Source organism: Anguilla rostrata, unplaced genomic scaffold (genome assembly GCF_018555375.3).
Source record: "Anguilla rostrata isolate EN2019 unplaced genomic scaffold, ASM1855537v3 scaf0991, whole genome shotgun sequence".
NCBI lineage: Eukaryota > Metazoa > Chordata > Actinopteri > Anguilliformes > Anguillidae > Anguilla > Anguilla rostrata.
In genome coordinates, this window is record NW_026986345.1 from 129 (window position 1) to 20,006 (window position 19,878).

General features: G+C 42.2%; 1 protein-coding gene across 3 annotated transcripts in view; it reads right to left on the minus strand.

Moving 5' to 3' along the window:
• Positions 1–207: 207 nt before the first annotated feature.
• LOC135246947 (protein NLRC3-like) overlaps positions 208–19,878 on the minus strand; it is a 32,752-nt gene continuing 13,081 nt past the window's right edge. Inside the window, exons 2-9 of one of the 3 annotated variants that reach the window (XM_064320223.1) lie at positions 15,633–15,774; positions 15,249–15,359; positions 14,765–14,875; positions 14,455–14,524; positions 13,445–13,576; positions 10,741–11,083; positions 8,096–9,881; positions 208–564 (exon numbers count right to left, since the gene is read on the minus strand). In XM_064320223.1, coding sequence (XP_064176293.1) covers positions 213–564; positions 8,096–9,881; positions 10,741–11,083; positions 13,445–13,576; positions 14,455–14,524; positions 14,765–14,875; positions 15,249–15,359; positions 15,633–15,691 — 2,964 coding nt within the window. In that variant the 5' untranslated portion in view covers positions 15,692–15,774 and the 3' untranslated portion in view covers positions 208–212. The remainder of the gene's footprint in view (positions 565–8,095; positions 9,882–10,740; positions 11,084–13,444; positions 13,577–14,454; positions 14,525–14,764; positions 14,876–15,248; positions 15,360–15,632; positions 15,775–19,878) is intronic. The other 2 variants (XM_064320224.1, XM_064320225.1) reach the window with 2 other exon arrangements.

A 19,878-nucleotide genomic window follows, 5' to 3' on the forward strand; every position in this document is an offset into this window, starting at 1 on the left:
TAGCAGTGAGGACTCTCCTTGTGTTCCTGCTATATAATGACCCTGTGCTCTATATAGCAGTGAGGAGTCTCCTTGTGTTCCAGCTATATAATGACACTGTGCTCTATATAGCAGTGAGGAGTCTCCTTGTGTTTCTGCTATATAATGACCCTGTGCAACCTCTACCCTCTGCCTAGCAAGATAAGTAAAGCCAAGTAAAGCCACAGCACTACTCACCCCAGTCTCTGTAGTTTACAGTCTGGACTCATCAGTCCAGCACAGAGCAGCTTCACTCCTGAATCTCCCAGGTTATTGTGGCTGAGGTCCAGTCTCTGTAGTTTACAGTCTGGACTCATCAGTGCAGCACAGAGCAGCTTCACTCCTGAATCTCCCAGGTTATTGTGGCTGAGGTCCAGTCTCTGTAGTTTACAGTTTGGACTCATCAGTCCAGCACAGAGCAGCTTCACTCCTGAATCTCCCAGGTTATTGTTGCTGAGGTCCAGATCTCTCAGGGGTGAGTTTGATGACTGAAGAGCAGAGGCCACAATTTCACAGGACTTCTCTGTGAGGTCACACCTGTTCAGTCTGCAAAGAAGAGTTTATATATTATTGTATGATTAAATAGCGCAATATACTGTAAAATCTGATATGTGCAATGTAACAGTAATCGCATTGAGTGATGAAGAGTGATATTGAGGATTTTAAGTTTGTGATGCTCTGAGGAAAATGACTTTGCTACACTCTCCAACTGCAGCACTTTGGGCCTGAGAATTAGACGTCTTGTTGGACAGAACTCTGACAGTTCTACAGATGAAATTCTTACTCAAATGGCCCCATTTCTTCTGACATTTGGCACAGATACAACCAAAAGTAAAGAGGCAAGAAATAGCACACAACTTTCAGGGTGGATAGTGAGTTAGGCTCTGCTTCTTTACTTTTGCTGGTAACTGTGAGAAACTTCCCACAGCATTGCAAGCCAATACACAGCAAAAGCCAGATTCACTTTAGAAACAAGAATGCAAAAAAGTGATCTGTTCACATGTAACCAGGTAGTGCAGTCTGTCTGTTTTGCTAAGGTTATATATAACCATGTAGTGCAGTCTGTCTGTTCTGCTGGTGTTACATATAACCAGGTAGTGAAACCAAAGCAGGGTTTCCACCAGTGTATTGCAAGCCCGGCCTAAGCATCGGGGATTATTATTATTTTTTTTTTAACGTATTTTTAAGATGTTTTTTAAACTAAAGTTACAGTGGGGCGACTTGGTTGGAAAGCTCACCAGCGACATCTGTTGGTTAAAACGTGAACGCACTATAGGAAAACAGGTCTGTACTTTACCCTCAGTGTGCATAGAGTGACGTTCAACACTTGATGCTTCCAACTATCACAAGCTAACGGTACCTAGCAAGGCACCATTTCTTTAGTAGGCTAACTAACCTCGTTACAAACTGTGTTATCACTTCATCTTGTCGGTAAGTACATTCTTTTTATATTAACTTAAGCAGTGTGTAGGTAACGTTAAACTAGTAGCATGAATGTAACGTTTGATACATTGTAACATTACATGATGTATTAATCGCCATCTAAATAATGACTTAACTTGTTTATTAATAACGTTAGCTTGGTGACATTGATGTGCACGACAACGTGGTCATTTAGCTAACTTAGCTAGCTAGCCAAACAGTCAGTAACGCAGATACATAGATATTTTTTTTGTTGAAATGTGCCCAGCATTCCAAGGCTATACATTGTTGTAAGATTTAGTAGCCAATAAAAATCCCCTGCTCACTACTTTCCACTGGCTGCCTGTTATAGCTCGCATCAAATTTAAAACATTGGTCCTAGCATACCAGGCAGTCAAGGGATCAGCCTCAGCATACCTCCACAAGATATTCAAACCCTACATGCCAGCCAGATCCCTCCGTTCTGCTACCTCAGGACGCCTAGCACCTCCCCCTCTTCGCACCTGCACTTCCAGAACACGTCTCCTGTCTGTTCTGGCCCCACGATGGTGGAATGACCTCCCTGTGGACTCACCTCTTCAGGCTGCACCTCTCCCCATCCCTCCCTTCCCCCCTGTAAATGACTGTAAGCTTAGGGTTGTAACTAGGCAGCTGTTTCGTAGGTGACTTAGGTGCATTAACTGTCTTAACTACTGCTTGTATTTTTTCCATAGACTGCGTTGTTGCCGTTCTCGTTGTTTAGTGTTAATCAGTTTAACCTTCAGGGTCCAAGATGAACTATGCGGTTGTTCCCTGCACTTGGACCGGTACTTCTCTCTAGGGGTTTCGTCATACTTGTTCCTGGTTATGGTTATACACTTTGTTGTACGTCGCTCTGGATAAGAGCGTCTGCCAAATGCCTGTAATGTAATGTAAAGTAGGCAGTGTTGTGCATATCCCGCTCTTACAGCTCATTTCCAGCCCAAACCACTACAAAGAGAGCAAACTTTTTTTTTTGTCAGTGACATTTCCTTCTGACATCTACGACGGCAATCGCAAACACAACATTTATTTTGCCTTTTTGTATAGCTATTTCCATGGATAAAATTGCATTTATTATTATTATTTATTGGTAAAAACATTTACTTCGTATCCAGGGAGATAGCCAACTACTTGCACGTTACATGACATGTGTAGCCATTTCGTAATACGATCGCATTTCAGGCTAGAAAATAACCCGTTAATCCAGAGAAATTGCTGAGTCGTCTTAGAATCTTTATCGCAATAGTATCAAGGCTGGCAGCCCGGATCAAATTTGTTGTGACAGCTGCCGTCCAAAACAAACACCTGAGAGAGGCCGCCAGCATGCGTGCCTCCCCCAAGGCGTTACGTCATTGTTTTGCAATGCGCAGCTGTCGTAAAAACATGCTGGCTTCGATAAACGGAATTGATAAGCTCGGAGCCATACGATTCCAATGAATAGGACAACTTGGAACCGGTTCGCGATTCCCATCCCTATTTAAATGTGCCCAGCATTCCAAGGCTTGTTGTAAGATTCAGTAGCCAATCAGGACTTGAATACAAGTTTTTTGTGGAGTGCAAAAACTTTGATATTATTTATTTTAATTTCTTTTGTTGTTGTTGAAATGTGCCCAGCATTCTAAGGCTGTAAGAATCAGTAGCCAATCAGGACATTTTTCAAGTTTTTTGTAGAGTGCAAAAACTTTGATATTATTCATTTAAATTTAATTTTATTTCTTTTGTTGTTGTTGAAAACACAGCATTCCAAGTCTGTACATTGTTGTCAGATTCTTTGTAAGACTATGCTATGCTGTAAATTGTTGTTGATTTTTTAAAATATGTGTTGAATAAATGACTTATTTATAACAACATTCACATTATGTAGTTATATTTTCAAATCTTCAGTCAGCTTTTAGCACTGACTTAATGTAGGGCCCTATGGAATCTGTGTTATAGCTTTTTCAAATTCTCAATTCCGCGATTCCGTCTGTAATTCTGTTATCACAGAAACTATAGGGCCCAACCTTAATGCTGCCATCAGTCTGTCGCTGGCCTGCACCGGGCCCCCGTCAAAAAAGACACTTGGCTGCCGGCCCCGTCAAAAGATACTTGCCACCGGGCCTAACAACGTTTCTGGGGGAAACCCTGCAAAGCTATGCAGGAACTGTTAAGGATGCCTTTGAGTTCATTTTGCTGGAATAGTGATACATTTGATGGTGCTGTCCAAGGAGAAACCATTTAGCCTTTTCCAGGCTTTAGGAAGTTTCCAACTTCAGAAACTTGGACAGGTCAGACTTTAGCCTGAGATAAGCCACAGAATTACCTCAAAAACAGGCACTTTAACAGTCCCCTGAGAAGACCTCACCCTGACACCCATTATATCCTACAATTCCTCTACCTTCCTATTTTCACTCTGTCTATAGGCACTATTGGATTCTGGGTCAGCCTACACCAGAATAAAGCAGAGACCAGGGTGGCACTACTGGCCTTGTAACATGGTGCATTTACTGCCTGACCTAATCTCACAATACAGTAACACAAACATTTCATTCATAACCACACTTGCCTCTCCCAAACCAAACCCAGCATTACATTAATCATAATGTTGAAAAAATATCTCATCTTCTTGAACAATATAAGAGGGGTACAGACTGAGCAGGCTCTCTCTGGTCATCTCCCACTCACAAATTATCTATGCATGGACTAGGGATAAAAAAACATGTATTTGATTCAATCAACATTTGTCCTTAACTGAATGACATTTAAAAGGAGGGATTCTTTTTTCTACACAAACACAGTTCGAACTACTTTACCAAACTGAGTTAGATAAGAATAAGTGTAACACTTGTGTTTACTTGTCCAAGTCAAAGTTAAGGACAAATGTTAGTTCAATAAAGACCATAGGGGTGTTTGTATGGCTAATCTGCAAAAAATCAGACCTTGTTATTCTACTAATAATGCGGCTGACCAAACTCAGCTAAAAATTGGATTAATTAATATCAGATCACTAGCCCCTAAGGCAACTCTTGTAAATGAATTAATTACTGATCACCAAGTTGAAATCTTATGTGTAACTGAAACTTGGCTTAAAACTGTATATTGCCTTAAATGAATCCACCCCTCCTGGCTACAGCTATACTCACGTTCCCCGTCTGACGGGTCGTGGCGGTGGTGTTGCTGCTGTATATCATTTTAATTTTTTTGCTACTTTGAAATCCGGCTTCAAATGTAACTTTTTTGAAGTGCTTGTTCTCAGTTTTGCACATCCAGACAAAAAAGCAGTCCGTTTTATCCTTGCAATTGTATACAGGCCACCAGGGCCATACAGTGGCTTTTTACTTGAGTTTGCTGATTTCCTTTCCAGCCTGGTTGTTAATTCAGATAAAGTAGTAATTGTAGGGGACTTCAATATTCACATGGATAGTGAAAGTGATCCTCTCAGATCAGCACTCTTGTCTATCACTGAATCTATTGGCTTCGATCAACATATACATCAGTCCACACATTCTCATAACCATACTCTTGATCTGGTCTTAACTTATGATACAGAAATAGCAAATATAGCAGTTATGCCTAAAAACCCTGTGCTATCAGACCATTATTTAATTACTTTCCAACTTTCACAAGTCTGTCATATGTCACCAGATCCTTCATTCTACCTTATCTGTAAGCTTCAGTACTGCAAATGCTTTTATTAATGAGCTCCCAGGCTCATTTGTGCACTGTGGGGATTTTCTTGGCTCCCACCCAAACACATACAAAAATGCAAGCATTAGCTCAATTGATCAGCTGACAGACAACATAAATTACGTACTTTCCAGAACCCTGGATACTATCGCACCTCTTAAGAAGAGGAAAGTCCGCTATAAGAAATTAGCACCCTGGTACAATGACCATACTCCTGCTCTCAAACAAGCTTCATGCCAACTTGAGCGCAAATGGCGTTCTACTAAATTGCAGGTATTCCTCCAGGACTGGAAAGACAGTCTACTAACTTATAAACATGCCCTCTCCACAGCATGTTCCTCATACTTTTCTACTTTAATAGATGAAAATAGAAACAATCCTAGGCACCTGTTTAACACTGTTGCCAGGCTGACCAAGAATCAAGTTGATCCATGTGCCTCAATATCATTTAGTAGCAATGACTTCATGAATTTCTTTGATGACAAAATTATAAAAATCAGGGGCAAGATTCAAAGTTCTCCTACCACCCCTCATATAGGGTCTGCCCTTCCATCCGCTCAACGCATGGATGCAGAATCTTCAGAAGAATCTTCAGAAAGACGGGCGGCCTATCTGAACTCTTTTTCTCCAATAGATCTCATGGAGTTTATGCCATAGTAAATTCCTCAAAATCTTCTACTTGTCTTCTAGACCCTATCCCTACAAAGCTTTTCAAGGAGCTATTACCAGTGATTGGAACACCAATGTTACATATTGTCAATGTGTCTTTAGCATCTGGACACATACCACAGACTCTTAAACTTGCAGCCATCAAACCCCTTCTTAAGAAGCCAAACTTGGATGTGAATGACCTGTCTAACTACAGGCTTATCTCGAACCTCCCTTTCTTTCTAAAATACTAGAAAGGGCCATTTCAAAACAACTTGGTTCATTTTTGCACTCCAATCATATATTGGAAGTTTTTCAATCTGGTTTTAGACCCTCTCACAGCACTGAAACAGCCCTGGTCAAAGTACTCAATGACCTACACCTCGCTTGCGACCATGGCTGCATCTCTGTACCTGTGCTTTTAGACTTAAGTGCGGTATTTGACACAGTTGATCACCTCATCCTTCTGGATAGACTTGGAAAATCGTGTAGGCCTCCTTGGACAGGCCTCTTTTGGGTTCAGGGTTGCTTTTTATCATTTGGGAAAACACTCAATTCGAAAATACTGTCTTTCCCTAAATGCAGAAAGCTAGTTCATGTTTTTTTGTTACTTCAAGATTGATTACTGCTGCTCTTTTGTAGGGATTTTCAAATTCCTCTCGAAGGGCTCCCTAATTCAAAGGGGCAGCAGCTCGTATCTCACTAGAACAAGGAGATTCGAGCCCCATCAGCCCAGTGTTAGCATCGCTTCACTGGTTCCAGTTAAATTCCAAAAAAGACTATAAGATACTACTTCTTACCTTTAAAGCCTTACATGGGCTTGCCCCTTTGTACTTAAATGATTTACTTCTTCCTTATATTCCCTCACAAACGCTCTGTTCGCAGGGTGCAGGCCGCCTTGTTATTCCTAGAATATCTAAAAGTACCATAGGTGGTAGAGCCTTCTCCTATCATGCTCCCCTCCTGTAGAACAAGTTGCCCGCCCATGGTCGGGGCACAGACACTATCACCTTATTTAAAGCTAGGCTCAAAACATATATTTTTAGTCTCTCTTATATTTGAGGGGCAGGAGTGGGTGGTGGGCATAGTTATAGAGTCTCTGGTAGACTGAGCAGTTAGTGCTGTCACTGGATCATCATTGGTAGTGCTGTGTTAAGCTGAACCGGTCATGGTCTGGTGATGACTGTCTCAAGCCTGCCCTCATGGCTGCGTTGGCCCCTGCCTCTGTTTCCCGTAGCTATGCTGCCATAGCCTTATTCTGACGGGGTTTTCCTTATCGCACGTGGGCACCTCTGTGTCTATTCTACCATTTGAACCCCCTAACAATGTTTTTTTTCTCGTCATCCTCGGCTCTGGGCACCTGCCCGGAGCTCTAGCCCAAGTTTGCTGAGCACACCCCCGGCCAGGAGCTCCAGCCCTAGACCAGCTAGACCAGCTGGGCACCCCCGCCTCCTGCCACTGTTGATTTTCCATAACAAACCGGTGCCTGCCCGCGGCAGACGGGTTCCCCCTCTGAGTCCGGTTCTGCTCAAGGTTTCTTCCTGTTATCAGTCAGGGAGTTTTTCCTTGCCACTGTTGCCCTAGGCTTACTCTTTAGGGCCGGTTCTCTGTAAAGCTGCTTTGTGACAAAGCTCCTTTGTTAAAAGCGCTATACAAATAAAATAAAATTGAAATAAAGTGTTGGCCTATAAAGCAAAAGTGAGCCTTTGATCTTGTGCCATTTGCCTTGCTTCTGAGCTCTGCCTTGGTCTTTTTTGATCACAGTCTTGGATCTCTGGTCTTGATTCTTTAGCTGCTTATTTTACCATCCTGGGTCACAGCGGGACAGACAAGCTGTGGTTCTGCAGTCCCTTTCATTCATTTGTTTCACAATTATATTATTTATTTTTCATGTCTGTCTAATTTTGTGTAAAGGAAGTGTAGCTTGTATTTTTTTATTTGATGGGGAATATGTTCATATTAATACTGTAACATACTATACCCTCTCTACATTTGAGTTGTATGTTTGGACCATTATTGATCCATCACATTGGTTTGCCTAAAAAGGAATTCATGATGTATTTAATAACTGGTATCTTTAATGATATTATGTAAATTAAATCTAATAAAATACATTTTACATGTTGGATACATTTTTACATTGATGGTACTTCTGTATTCATTAAATGAGGGCACAATCTGTTAAAATAGCTTGACCCTGTTAAAAAATCATAATTCTCACTTGCCTGACAATATTATTGTATTCTATTGTCACTTTAACTATGAAGTGTTTATAAAAACATGCTGTCATCACCTACTTTAATAATTACATAATACTCACATGGCCTTCCTGCAGTTCCTGAGTACTGGTAGCAGTCTCTGATAACCTGCTGCTGATGCGTTGTAGTTCATTAAGTCAAACTCATCTAGGATCTCCTCTGACATCAGTAACACAAAGGCCAGGGCTGAACATTGGTGTGGTTCCAGCTTTTCATTAGAGAGTTTTCCTGATCTCTGGAAATTCTTGATTTCCTCCACTAGAGAGTTGTCATTCAGTTCATTGAGACAGTGGAACAGATTGATGATCCTTTCTGCTGAAGATTCATATTCGATCTTTGTCCTAATGTACTGGACTGTTCCCTTAATGCTCTCTGATCTGCTTCCTGTCTTTGTCAGTATTCCTAATATAGTCTGAATGGAGTCCAGAGAGAGGCCTAGAAGGAATCTGAGGAAAAGGTCCAGGTGTCCATTCTTACTCTGCAAGGCCTGATCCACTGCACTCCTGTGTAACTCAGACAGTTGCACTCCGTCACTGCGAGGTTTTGATTCTTCTGCTCTGAGTACATTTCTGTTCTCATTCACACATGAATGAAACACAAACAAGGCAGCCAGATACTCCTGAATGCTCAGATGCACAAAGCAGTAGACCTTCTCTTCACCCAACCCACACTCCTCTTTAAAGATCTCTGTGCACACCCCAGAGTACACTGAAGCTTCACTGACATCAATGCCCATCTCTCTCAGGTCCTCTTCATAGAATATCAGATTGCCCCTTTCCAGCTGTAGTAAAGCCAGCTGCCCCAGTTTCAGGATGATTTCTGTATTTGATGCTGACATTTTCTTTGGGGTTGTCTCATTGGTGCCATGATACTTCTCATTCTTCACATTAGTCTGAATGAGCAGGAAGTGTGTGTACATTTCAGTCAGAGTTTTGGGCAGGTCTCCACTCACTTTATCCAACATTGTCTCCAGAACAGTAGCAGAAATCCAGCAGAAGACTGGTATGTGACACATGATGTAGAGACTCCTGGATGACTTTATGTGTGAGATAATTTTGCTGGCCTTGTTCTGATCTCTGATTCTCTTCCTGAAGTACTCCTCCTTCTGTGGGTCATTGAATCCTCGTACCTCTGTCACCTGGTGGACGCACTCAGGAGGGATCTGATTGGCTGCTGCTGGTCGGGAGGTGATCCAGAGGAGGGCAGAGGGAAGCAGATTCCCCTTAATGAGGTTGGTCAGCAGCACATCCACTGATGATGACTCTGTTATATCACAGCAAATCTCATTGCTTTGGAAATTTAGAGGAAGTCGACACTCATCCAGACCATCAAAGATGAACACAACTTTGACTTCATCATCTTCAAAACTTTTGATCTCTTTCAGTTGTGGAAAGTATTGCTGCAGAAGTTCCATGAGACTAAATTCTCTCTCCTTTTTCAGATTCAGATCTCGGAAAGGAAGAGTGAAGATGAAATCAATGTCCTGATTGGCTTTTCCATCTGCCCAGTCCAGAATGAACTTCTGCACAGAGACTGTTTTCCCAATGCCAGCAATGCCCTTTGTAAGCACAGTTCTGATTGGTTTCTCTTGTCCAGGTGAAGGCTTAAAGATGTCATTGCAGATGATTGCAGTCTCATGTGTGGTTTGTCTCTTCGATGCTATCTCAATCTGTCTGATCTCATGTTCATCATTGACCCCCCTACTTCCCCCCTCTGTGATGTAGAGCTCTGTATAGATCTCATTGAGGAGGGTCAGGTGGCCCTGCTTTGCTAAACCTTCAAATATACATTCAAACCTCTTCTTCAGATGAGTTTGCAGTGCCTGCTGGGCATTTTCTTTGAATTCATCTGAGGAGAGGAAATAGGGGAACCAATGTTTAAAATAACAGAAATAGACAAAAAATACTCATGCAGAAAGTTTTCAAAATGTTTTACACAGCTCTGAAAGTGTTGCACATTAAGTTGTAGCTATACCTATGTAGTTAAATTGTAACTAATTTGGTAACAAGAGGTTATTACTGATTAACGCCAATGTAGGAAACATGGAACAGTTAACAATATTTTTGATTACACATGCGAAACAAGGCCAGCCCTGTTACATCTCTTCTGTTAATATGAAATAATTCTGTATCATGAGGACACATTGTGAAATTAACAGGCAAGGTTTATTTGTTATGTATCATGAAGATATGCCCTATATGCTATAACTGCACCTTCAAGTAAAGTGTTGCCCATACCTCACAAACTGTTGTACACATTCAACATTCAATTTCTGAATTGTTCATAGTACGATGTGTCTTTGTGGTAAATATGGTCTTCATGGGTCATGCAGTAATTTAATTATCTTATAATTATTATGATCGGTGCTCTTTAATCCAGGATAAAACCTCAGGGCAGTCAGTCTGATGGGACAGTGGTTTAGGCTTTTGATCCCAAGGCTCCTGGTTTTAAAGACTTTTGGAAACATTTAATCTCATGTGCATTTTATTGCCCCCATTATTACTGCTGGATGCTATATTTGAATTGAAATGCCTTCCTGTACATGTTGTGTGTGATGTTTTTTATATGCAAGACTGTTGATGTAAAACACTATCAAAGTGTGAATACTATAAATCAGTACTCTGTTATTTTGTACTCTGTTATATTTGTTGGCTAAACTCATTTCAGCATTCTAATGGCCACAGTAGCAATGAGAGAAAATTCTTACTGTGCTGCTCATCTCTCTCCAGTGGGTCAGTGACATCCTTCTTCTTCATGTTCCTCAGGATATGGAGTGTGATCTTCAGAGACCCCTCAATGCCACAGGTCTCCAGCATCTTCTCAACTATGTACAGGGCTTCAGGATCCTCCTGCTCTCTCTCAGTGCATTCTGGGTAATCAGCAATTTGATGACTCTTGAACAATTCCTTCATCTTCATAAACATATCCAGTACAGAAGGATCTTCTGTTCTTCTACTATAAAAGCATTCTGGGCAACCCTGACTCAGATGGCTCTGAAACAGTTTCAACTTTTCAGTCTTCTTCAGCTTCATCAGAGTGCGCAGGAGAGACTGAAATAAACACATTTAGAGGTGTGCTGTATCAGAGTGTAAAATAAACACATGAAGAGGTGTGCTGTATCAGAGTGAAATAAATACATGAAGAGGGTATGCTGTCTCAGTGTGAAATAAACACATGAAGAGGTGTGCTGTATCAGTGTGAAATAAACACATGAAGAGGTGTGCTGTATCAGTGTGAAATAAACACATGAAGAGGTGTGCTGTATCAGAGCCATGGAAACAAAGCCTTGCTTTATTATGGGTGGCAGTGTAGTATAATGGGTGAGGAGCTGGTCTTGTCAGAGGTTTGAATCCCAGGTAGGACACTGCGGTTGTACCCTTGAGCAAGGTACTTAACCTGCATTGCTTCAGTTCATATCCAGCTGTATAAAAGCAAGCAATGTAAATGCTGTGTAAAAAGTTGTGTAAGTCGCTCTGAATAAGATTGACTGCTAAATGCCTGCAATGTCTCCTGTTTTCTCTTGTAGGAAGGCCAGAACAGGAAAAGATACTTTAGAACACAACAAGCAGCAGGTCTAAAGCCTATATTCGAAATGCAGCTTTTGCTCCTGATTTATGTTTTTTAGGGACACTACTTGTGATGAATCACCAATGTCCTTGGAATAATTTAGTTGTTGAGTTGAATTAAGTTTCTTAGTGCAATACATTTTTTAATGCTAACTACACAAACTGACTGCTGAGTGTCCATTCTACCTGCCCCGGGAGTTTCCGCAGTGATCACTAGGGCCGTTTACATTCCACCACAAGCGGACACGACGAGGCTTTGTCGGTGTTACATGATGTGCTAAGCGGACTACAGACCAAGCACCCAGACGCTGCCCTCATCGTGGCAGGGGACTTCAACAAGGCAAACCTTATGCCAAACTTTTACCAACACGTCAAATGTCCTACCCGAAAGGACAAGATACTTGATCACTGCTATTCACCGTTCAAGGAGGGCTACAAGGCTACCTCTCTACCATCATTTGGCAAATCAGACCATGCCGCCATCTTCCTGATAACAGAATACAAACAACGGAGGGTACGGGAAGAGGTGGTGTCGTGAGAGGTCAAGCGCTGGACCGCCCAATCAGAGGCCACTCTACAGGACACACTGGACGACGTCGACTGGGACAGGTTCCAGTCCACCTCTGATGACGTCAACGTGTTTACGGAAGTGGTGACCGGCTTCATTACAACGGTGAAAGTTAAGTGTTTTCCTAACCAGAAACCGTGGGCTGACAGATCCATCCGCGTTGCTCTGAACGCACGCACCACTGCCTATAACGCGGGACTGGTGTCTGGGGACATGACGGAGTACAACTAGCACAGTTAGCATGTATAACACGAGTTCCCCCCCTAGAGCTGCAAGCTCACTTGTCCTGTCAGAGCACTATGTGAGAAGAGCCTGGAAACGGGTGGACACCAGGAAAGCAGCAGGGCCAGACGGAATCTCCGGACAAGTCCTCAAGACCTGTGCTGATCTCCTGGCTCCTGTGTTCACCACCATAATCAACCTCTCCCTGGCCCAGTCCGTGGTCCCCACATGCTTCAAGAGGTCCACCATTGTCCCTGTACCCAAGAACGCTTCCCCAGGCTGCCTGAATGACTATCGCCTCGGTGGTGATGAAGTGCTTCGAGAGGCTAGTCAAGGACTACATCTGCTCCTCTCTTCCCAGCACCTTGGACCCTCTGCAGTTTGCTTACCGCCCCAACAGATCCACGGACGATGCGGTCTGTCAGGTTCTGCATGCCACTCTCTCTCAGCTCGACAACAGAGGGGGGGCTATGTAAGATTGCCGTTCATTGATTTCAGCTCAGCTTTCAATACCATAGTCCCCTCCAGACTGGCTGCTAAACTGACTGACCTGGGACTAAACACCTCCGTTTGTGCCTGGATACTGGATTTCCTGACCGCCAGACCCCAGGTGGTTAGAGTGGGTAAGCACACCTCAAACCCCCTCACCCTCAGCCCCGCAGGGGTGTGTGTTGAGCCCTCTGCTGTACTCCCTGTACACACATGACTGTGAAGCCAGGTTTGAGTCCAACACCATCGTCAAGTTTGCTGACGACACAGTGGTGGTAGGCCCGATCACCAAGGACAGCGAGAAGGCCTATCTCAGGAGGTGGCAGACTTGTCACTGTGGTGCCAGGACAACCGTCTCTTCCTGAATGTCAGCAAAACCAATGAGATGGTGGTGTACATCTGTAAGAAGAAACAGCGAAGGACCAACACCCCTCTACAGATCAATGGGTCACTGGTAGAGAGGGTGAGCAATTTTAAATACCTTCGGTGTACACATCACAGAGGACCTGACATGGACACTGCACACCGACACTGTGGTGAGAAAGGCAAGGCAGCGCCTGTATCACCTCAGACAGCTGAGGAAGTTCAGAGTCTCCAAGAAGATCCTGAAAACCTTCTACTCTGCAACCACTGAGAGAATCCTGCTGGGGAACATCACCGTCTGGTACGGGAACTGCTCCTCTCTGGACCGGAGAGCCCTGCAGAGGGTGGTGCGGTCAGCTGAGCGTACCATGGGGACCACACTCCCCACTCTGCAGGACCTGTACCCCAGGAGGTGCTTAAGCAGAGCAAAGAGGATTAGGAAGGACTCTTTCCATCCAAACAACAAACTGTTTGAGCTGCTGTGGTCAGGCAAAAGCCTATGCAGCCACAGGACCAGCGCTGAGAGACTTAGGAGGAGCTTCTTCCCTCAGGACATCAGTGCTTTTAACTGCACTGCCAGGACAACTGTCCTGGAATAGAATTTTCACCTCAAGCACATAGCAGCTTTACCTCTATGTACACTGCATCTCCTTACCGTCCCACGGTTTACTTTGTATTTTTCTTTTTTCTTTATTGTACTTATTTAATTATATATCATAGGTTGCACTGCTTCCTATGACTAGGAAGTAAAATCTTTTTACTTGTTTGTATTGCTCATATATTTTAAATAACTGCTCTTTATATTCTTCTCTCTTAATCTGTATTCATATCTTATATTATTTTATATTATTATTATTATTATTATTATTATTATTATTTATTTAGTTAGTTATTTATTATTTCTGTATATAATTATTATTGAAGCGTTATGTTGCACAGTCTACAAGGAGTTTGTCGCACCAGCATTTCACTATATGTATGTATATGCATGTGACAAATAAAGCCTTTGAACTTCAAAACATTCTGTTTGGAGTCATCCACTGCCATCGTTTATGGATCCTAAAAAGGAATCCGGTCTATCTGTGAGCCAAAGATGGCCAGAGCACTCTACAACATTAATTAATTAATTAATAAACCTGATTAGATATTCAATCTGATCGTCTGAAAGTCATATTAACTTCAAATATTGAAATAGGAAAAGAATAGATCATACCTGTTTTGTGGAGAACAGTATCTCTGAACTCCACTCATCTGAACGACATAAATCCAGTGAGCAGTGAATCCTGTGAATAAATCATGAGACAACTCTTTTACTGCAGCTCTAACTCACAGCACAAGGAGACAGAGCTTCCAGTTAAACTCATACTCTTACTACAGCTCTAACTCACAGCACATGGAGACAGAGCTTCCAGTAAAACTCATCCTCTTACTGCAGCTCTAACTCACAGAACATGGAGAGAGAGCTTCCAGTTAAACTCATCCTCTTGCTGCAGGTCTAATGCAATATGAACGTGTTTCATTACCTTTGATCACCTGTGAACTCTCCTCTGAGGTCGATTGGATGATCCATTGAACGGTCACTCATCATAGACAGACAGCTGGGTACAGGTGACCCAGCCCTATCTACCTGGAGCCTGTGAACAAAACATGGAGAGAGAGCTTCCAGTTAAACTCATCCTCTTACTGCAGTTCTAACTCACAACACAAGGAGACAGAGCTTCCAGTTAAACTCATCCTCTTACTGCAGCTCTAACTCACAGAACATGGAGAGAGCTTCCAGTTAAACTCATCCTCTTGCTACAGGTCTAACACACAGCACATGGAGATAGAGCTTCCAGTTAAACTCATCCTCTTACTGCAGCTCTAACTCACAGAACATGGTGACAGAGCTTCCAGTGAAACTCATCCTCTTATTGCAGCTCTAACTCATAGCACATGGAGACAGAGCTTCCAGTTAAACTCATCCTCTTGCTGCAGGTCTAATGCAATATGAACGTGTTTCATTACCTTTGATCACCAGTGAACTCTCCTCTGAGGTCGATTGGATGATCCATTGAACGGTCACTCTTCATAGACAGACAGCTGGGTACAGGTGACCCAGCCCTATCTACCTGGAGCCTGTGAACAAAACATGGAGAGAGAGCTTCCAGTTAAACTCATCCTCTTACTGCAGCTCTAACTCACAGCACATGGAGACAGAGCTTCCAGTTAAACTCATCCTCTTACTGCAGCTCTAACTCACAGCACATGGAGACAGAGCTTCCAGTTAAACTCATCCTCTTACTGCAGCTCTAACTCACAGTACATGGAGACAGAGCTTCCAGTTAAACTCATCTTCTTACTGCAGCTCTAACTCACAGCACATTAACTCTCTGATTCATGCATTTTCACCTCTTTCTCGCAAGGCCGTGGGTTCCATTGTCAGTCTCGGTCTCCTCTGAGGAACTCATTTTAGAAACAGCGCCCCCTGTCTCAGGACACCTGAACACACCAGATCAGATTCATAAGTGGGTTCTGACCCAAATTGGCAGACCTGTAAATACACACAAGAAGAACATGATAACGCACAGACATAATAATACACACAGACACACACATACATCAAATCTCATAGAACAGACAGGGACAAATCTGGAATTTAACTGAGCCATAAACTTGTACAGTAATACAATTCCCTCCAAAATATTCTGCACCAACGATAAAAATTATTAAGACTGTTGAATATAGCTAAAGATTACCAGTGCTGAGGTATATTTTCATTGTCCAACATATGGAATATATTTAATGATATAATGGAAACTACCAAAACGACATTTCTCAGATGATACAAGAATTTTACAAAAATTGTGTGTCACAATTATTGGCACCCCTGTATTTGGTACTGTGTGCACCCTCCCCTTGCAGGGATAATGGCACTGAGTCTTTTTACATAACGTGTTATAAGACCAGAGAACACATTGGGAGGGATCTTAGACTCTTCCTCCACCCACAATCTTTCCAGATTCTGATGTCTTTGTTGATCTGTGCTTGTGGGCTGTGCTGTTCAATTGAGTCACAGGTTTTCAGGGAGTTTCAGCAGTCTTTAGACTGTTGTAGCCATTGCACAATGATGCTTCTGCATCATTAACCTTTTTATTTGTGGATTTTAATGTGAATTTGGGGTCATTGTCTTGCTGAAAGATCCACTAGTTTCAGTCTGCTGGCAGAGGTAGTCAGGTTTAGGGCTGAATTGTCCTCGTACTTGGGTAGAGTTCACAGTGCTGTTTTCCTTAAGGGCCCGAGGACCAGTGTGAGCAAAGTATCCCCATAACATTAAAGATCCACCAGCGTATTTTTCTTTTCAGTATATGCATCCTTAAATCCATCCTACATCATATTCCTGGACATGGTTGTGAGAAGGGCTGGAGCCTCTCCCAGCATGCATTGGGCAAGAGGCAGGAAAAAACCCTGAACAGGTCACCAGTCCATCACAGGGCGCACACACCATGCACTTACACACTCATACATTCAAGCAATTTAGTGTCTCCAATTAGCTTAACCTGCATGTCTTTGGACTGTGGGAGGAAACCCATGCAGGCATGGGATGAGAATATGCAAACACACACCACCATGCTGCCCTCCAGCAGTTTTAAACTTCTTCATTATTGCCCTCACAGTAGTAACTAGCATTTATTTATAAGAATCTTTAGGGGTACCAATTATTTTTATATATATTTGGGAAATAATAACCCTACCTGAATCCAACCGTCACACTAGAGGGCGCGAGTTCACCCAATCTTAGTTTGTTTTCTGTGCCTGTTTAGTGCTAATTAAGGAGTTGTGTCGCAAACATTTAATAGCCTGACCAGATTCACATTACAGGTATCTGCAACTGATTTATGACTAGTCAGAGCCAATTTAAGATATCTAACTGCATTTTCACTCAAACTTTTAAGATCTCGAATTACATTTTGCTAGTAAGATTGAAGTTACTTTCGCCATTCAGTTGTATGGGACCTCCAATTAAAAGATATCTACAATTCAGTTTTGACTATCCAAAACGTGAATTCCAGATACTGTATCACCATTTCAATTATGACTAGTCATAACTCAAATTAGAGATATCTCCACATTAGTTCTGACTTAGTCATAATTTCAGTTAAAGATCTTTCATTCCTAGTGATTTAAGATGTCAGGTAAAGGGGACCAGGACCCAAACACAGAGTGGGAAAAACACCAGGAACTCCAAAAAGGCAAATCCAATCAAAGACTTTACTCTCATACAGGTAACAGAAAACAGGGAACAAAAACAAGGCCACGCAGAGCACTTTCAAAAACAAAAACAGCAGAATTTTCAAAAAAAAAAAAAAAAAACACGAGGAACCAGAACTCAGGCAGGGCAGAACTCACAGACAGAAACGCGGGCAGAAAGAAACGGGCAGATAGGGTGAACTCAAAGCAAAATAAAACCAGAGCAGGGAGGGATAACGAGACACAAAGAAAAACAATGACAGAACAATTGAAAACAATAATACAATTAACACAGGGGTAACTAGAGGGAGCAAACTGAAACACAAACCGCCATCTGGTGGCCCAGAAAATGAAAAAACAGAAACAGAAAAAGGCAGAATCCTGACAATATCTAAATTAACTTTTTGGATAACTGAATCTAAGATATTACTAGCCAAAATATGGCAAGCCATTTTAACATCTAATAACCTGTGCGGTTTCACATTACAGATATTTATCATTAATTTATGACTAGTCAAAACGCTAATTTAAGATATCTCTAATTAGATTTTGACTAGTTTCGCCACTAAGTTCTATGTAACTCCAATTAAAGATATCTGCAATTCAGTTTTGACTATCTAAAACGTGAATTCTACTTAAATTATGACAAGTATGAAGCAGCCATTACCCATAGTCGGACATCGAGCAAAACCCGTATCGTCAAGTCTAGTTTATGCATGTCTATAGTTAGAACCCCGGTTCTCCCGCACCAATCAGAAGCCAGTACCCAGTGTTAGGAGGAAGTTGGACAGGTTGCCAATGACAGACGCTTTTTCGCTGTTTTCTTATAATGTGTGCCTGCGTTGTTCCATGTCCGTTTACCCTATGAACAAACAGATTGAAACAAAGCACCACTTGTCACAAACACATACATATATGAATTGGAAGGTCAGCTAACCTTATTTTTTTCCTAGTGGGAAAACTAGACCTTCTCCGGTTAGCCTAGCCGCACGGCTAGCCTGCCCATAGACCAGAGACTGTATAGACAAACATCCCCAGTCAGCCTACGAGATTAGACAGTAAACTGTCGCGATATCGTCATCCAGTGCCGAATTGGCCCATTGGGATTGGGATGGCAGGTATGCCCCATACCTATACAGCACTGAGAGTTCCCCACAGAAATAACCACAACAGCCACAGACACTCAGCCCTTAAAAACATTAAATTCTGTACATTCTCACCCCATTTCAACAGAGACAGATTTCATAAACAACTTCACATGTCCATACAATAAAGCCCCAAACTAAAGGGATTTTGCGTTTTCTCCTTCTTCTTCTTCTCTTTCTTCTTCTTCTTCTTCTCATTCTTATTTTTCCTGCCGCCTATCCCACTAACAACATGTCTCCCCATTGGACATTTTACCGACATCAGCCAAATCCTCACCCTCCAGACACAATCAAAAACTTGCATACACACGCAAAATACCCATACCTTCTTACTCTGAAACATTTCCAGTTTAAACAGCTAATCTGCCTGTGGCCTAGTGGGTAAGGTTACAGTCTTGGGACCACGGGATCCTAGGTTTAAGCCCAGCTAGGGACAGATTTATTTAACCTGCTTTTACCCTCACTAATAATTGTCTACTACTTCTCAATTATTGCTTTTGCACCATATCTACCCGCCGTTCACCGAACGTATACACTGCATTATGACGCACCATCTGCACGTTCAGTTATTAACCGGCTACAATATTGCAAAGCCATATGGATTCAACGGGAGCTCTTCTGTGCTTACTGGCCTGTGTTCTTCTTTAAAACCACAGACAGGTTTGCTAATGATATTTCACACATTGCATAGCTATGGCATGGTGCTGCACTAACAAAGTCACAGACTGGTAAACCTCCGGTTGAAGGATTGAATCCTGCCTCGCCCTCAGGCAGATAATTTCCTCTTTTACACTAACGTTGTCTTACGCTTTTATATTTTCTTTACCAAAACTCACTCACGGCCAGCCATATGCATTTCATGACGGCAAATGTATTCATTTTATTAAAAAGTTACACCAGTTCACCACTGTGCCATTTCTACTAACTATATTTCTTCACTTGGCTACCGTACAAAACCTCCTTATCAGCAAACGCCACGTTTCTACATTCATGTTACCTCCCCCTGTTCTCTATCTAGCCACATGCAGAACGTACATATGTAGTAATTGTTTGTAACTCCCCATTAAAACATTATATTTAAAATCATGACTCACTCATAATTATAACTACTACTACTGAACATGAGAAAAGCACATCAGTGCAATACATTTCACACGTTACTTAACCCTCCACTTTAACAACTAAGGTTCTATACAGACTGTTATATATACCGTTCCATAAAGAAACTAAGCTCGCTCATGGTCACTTTATTTACTCCGCAC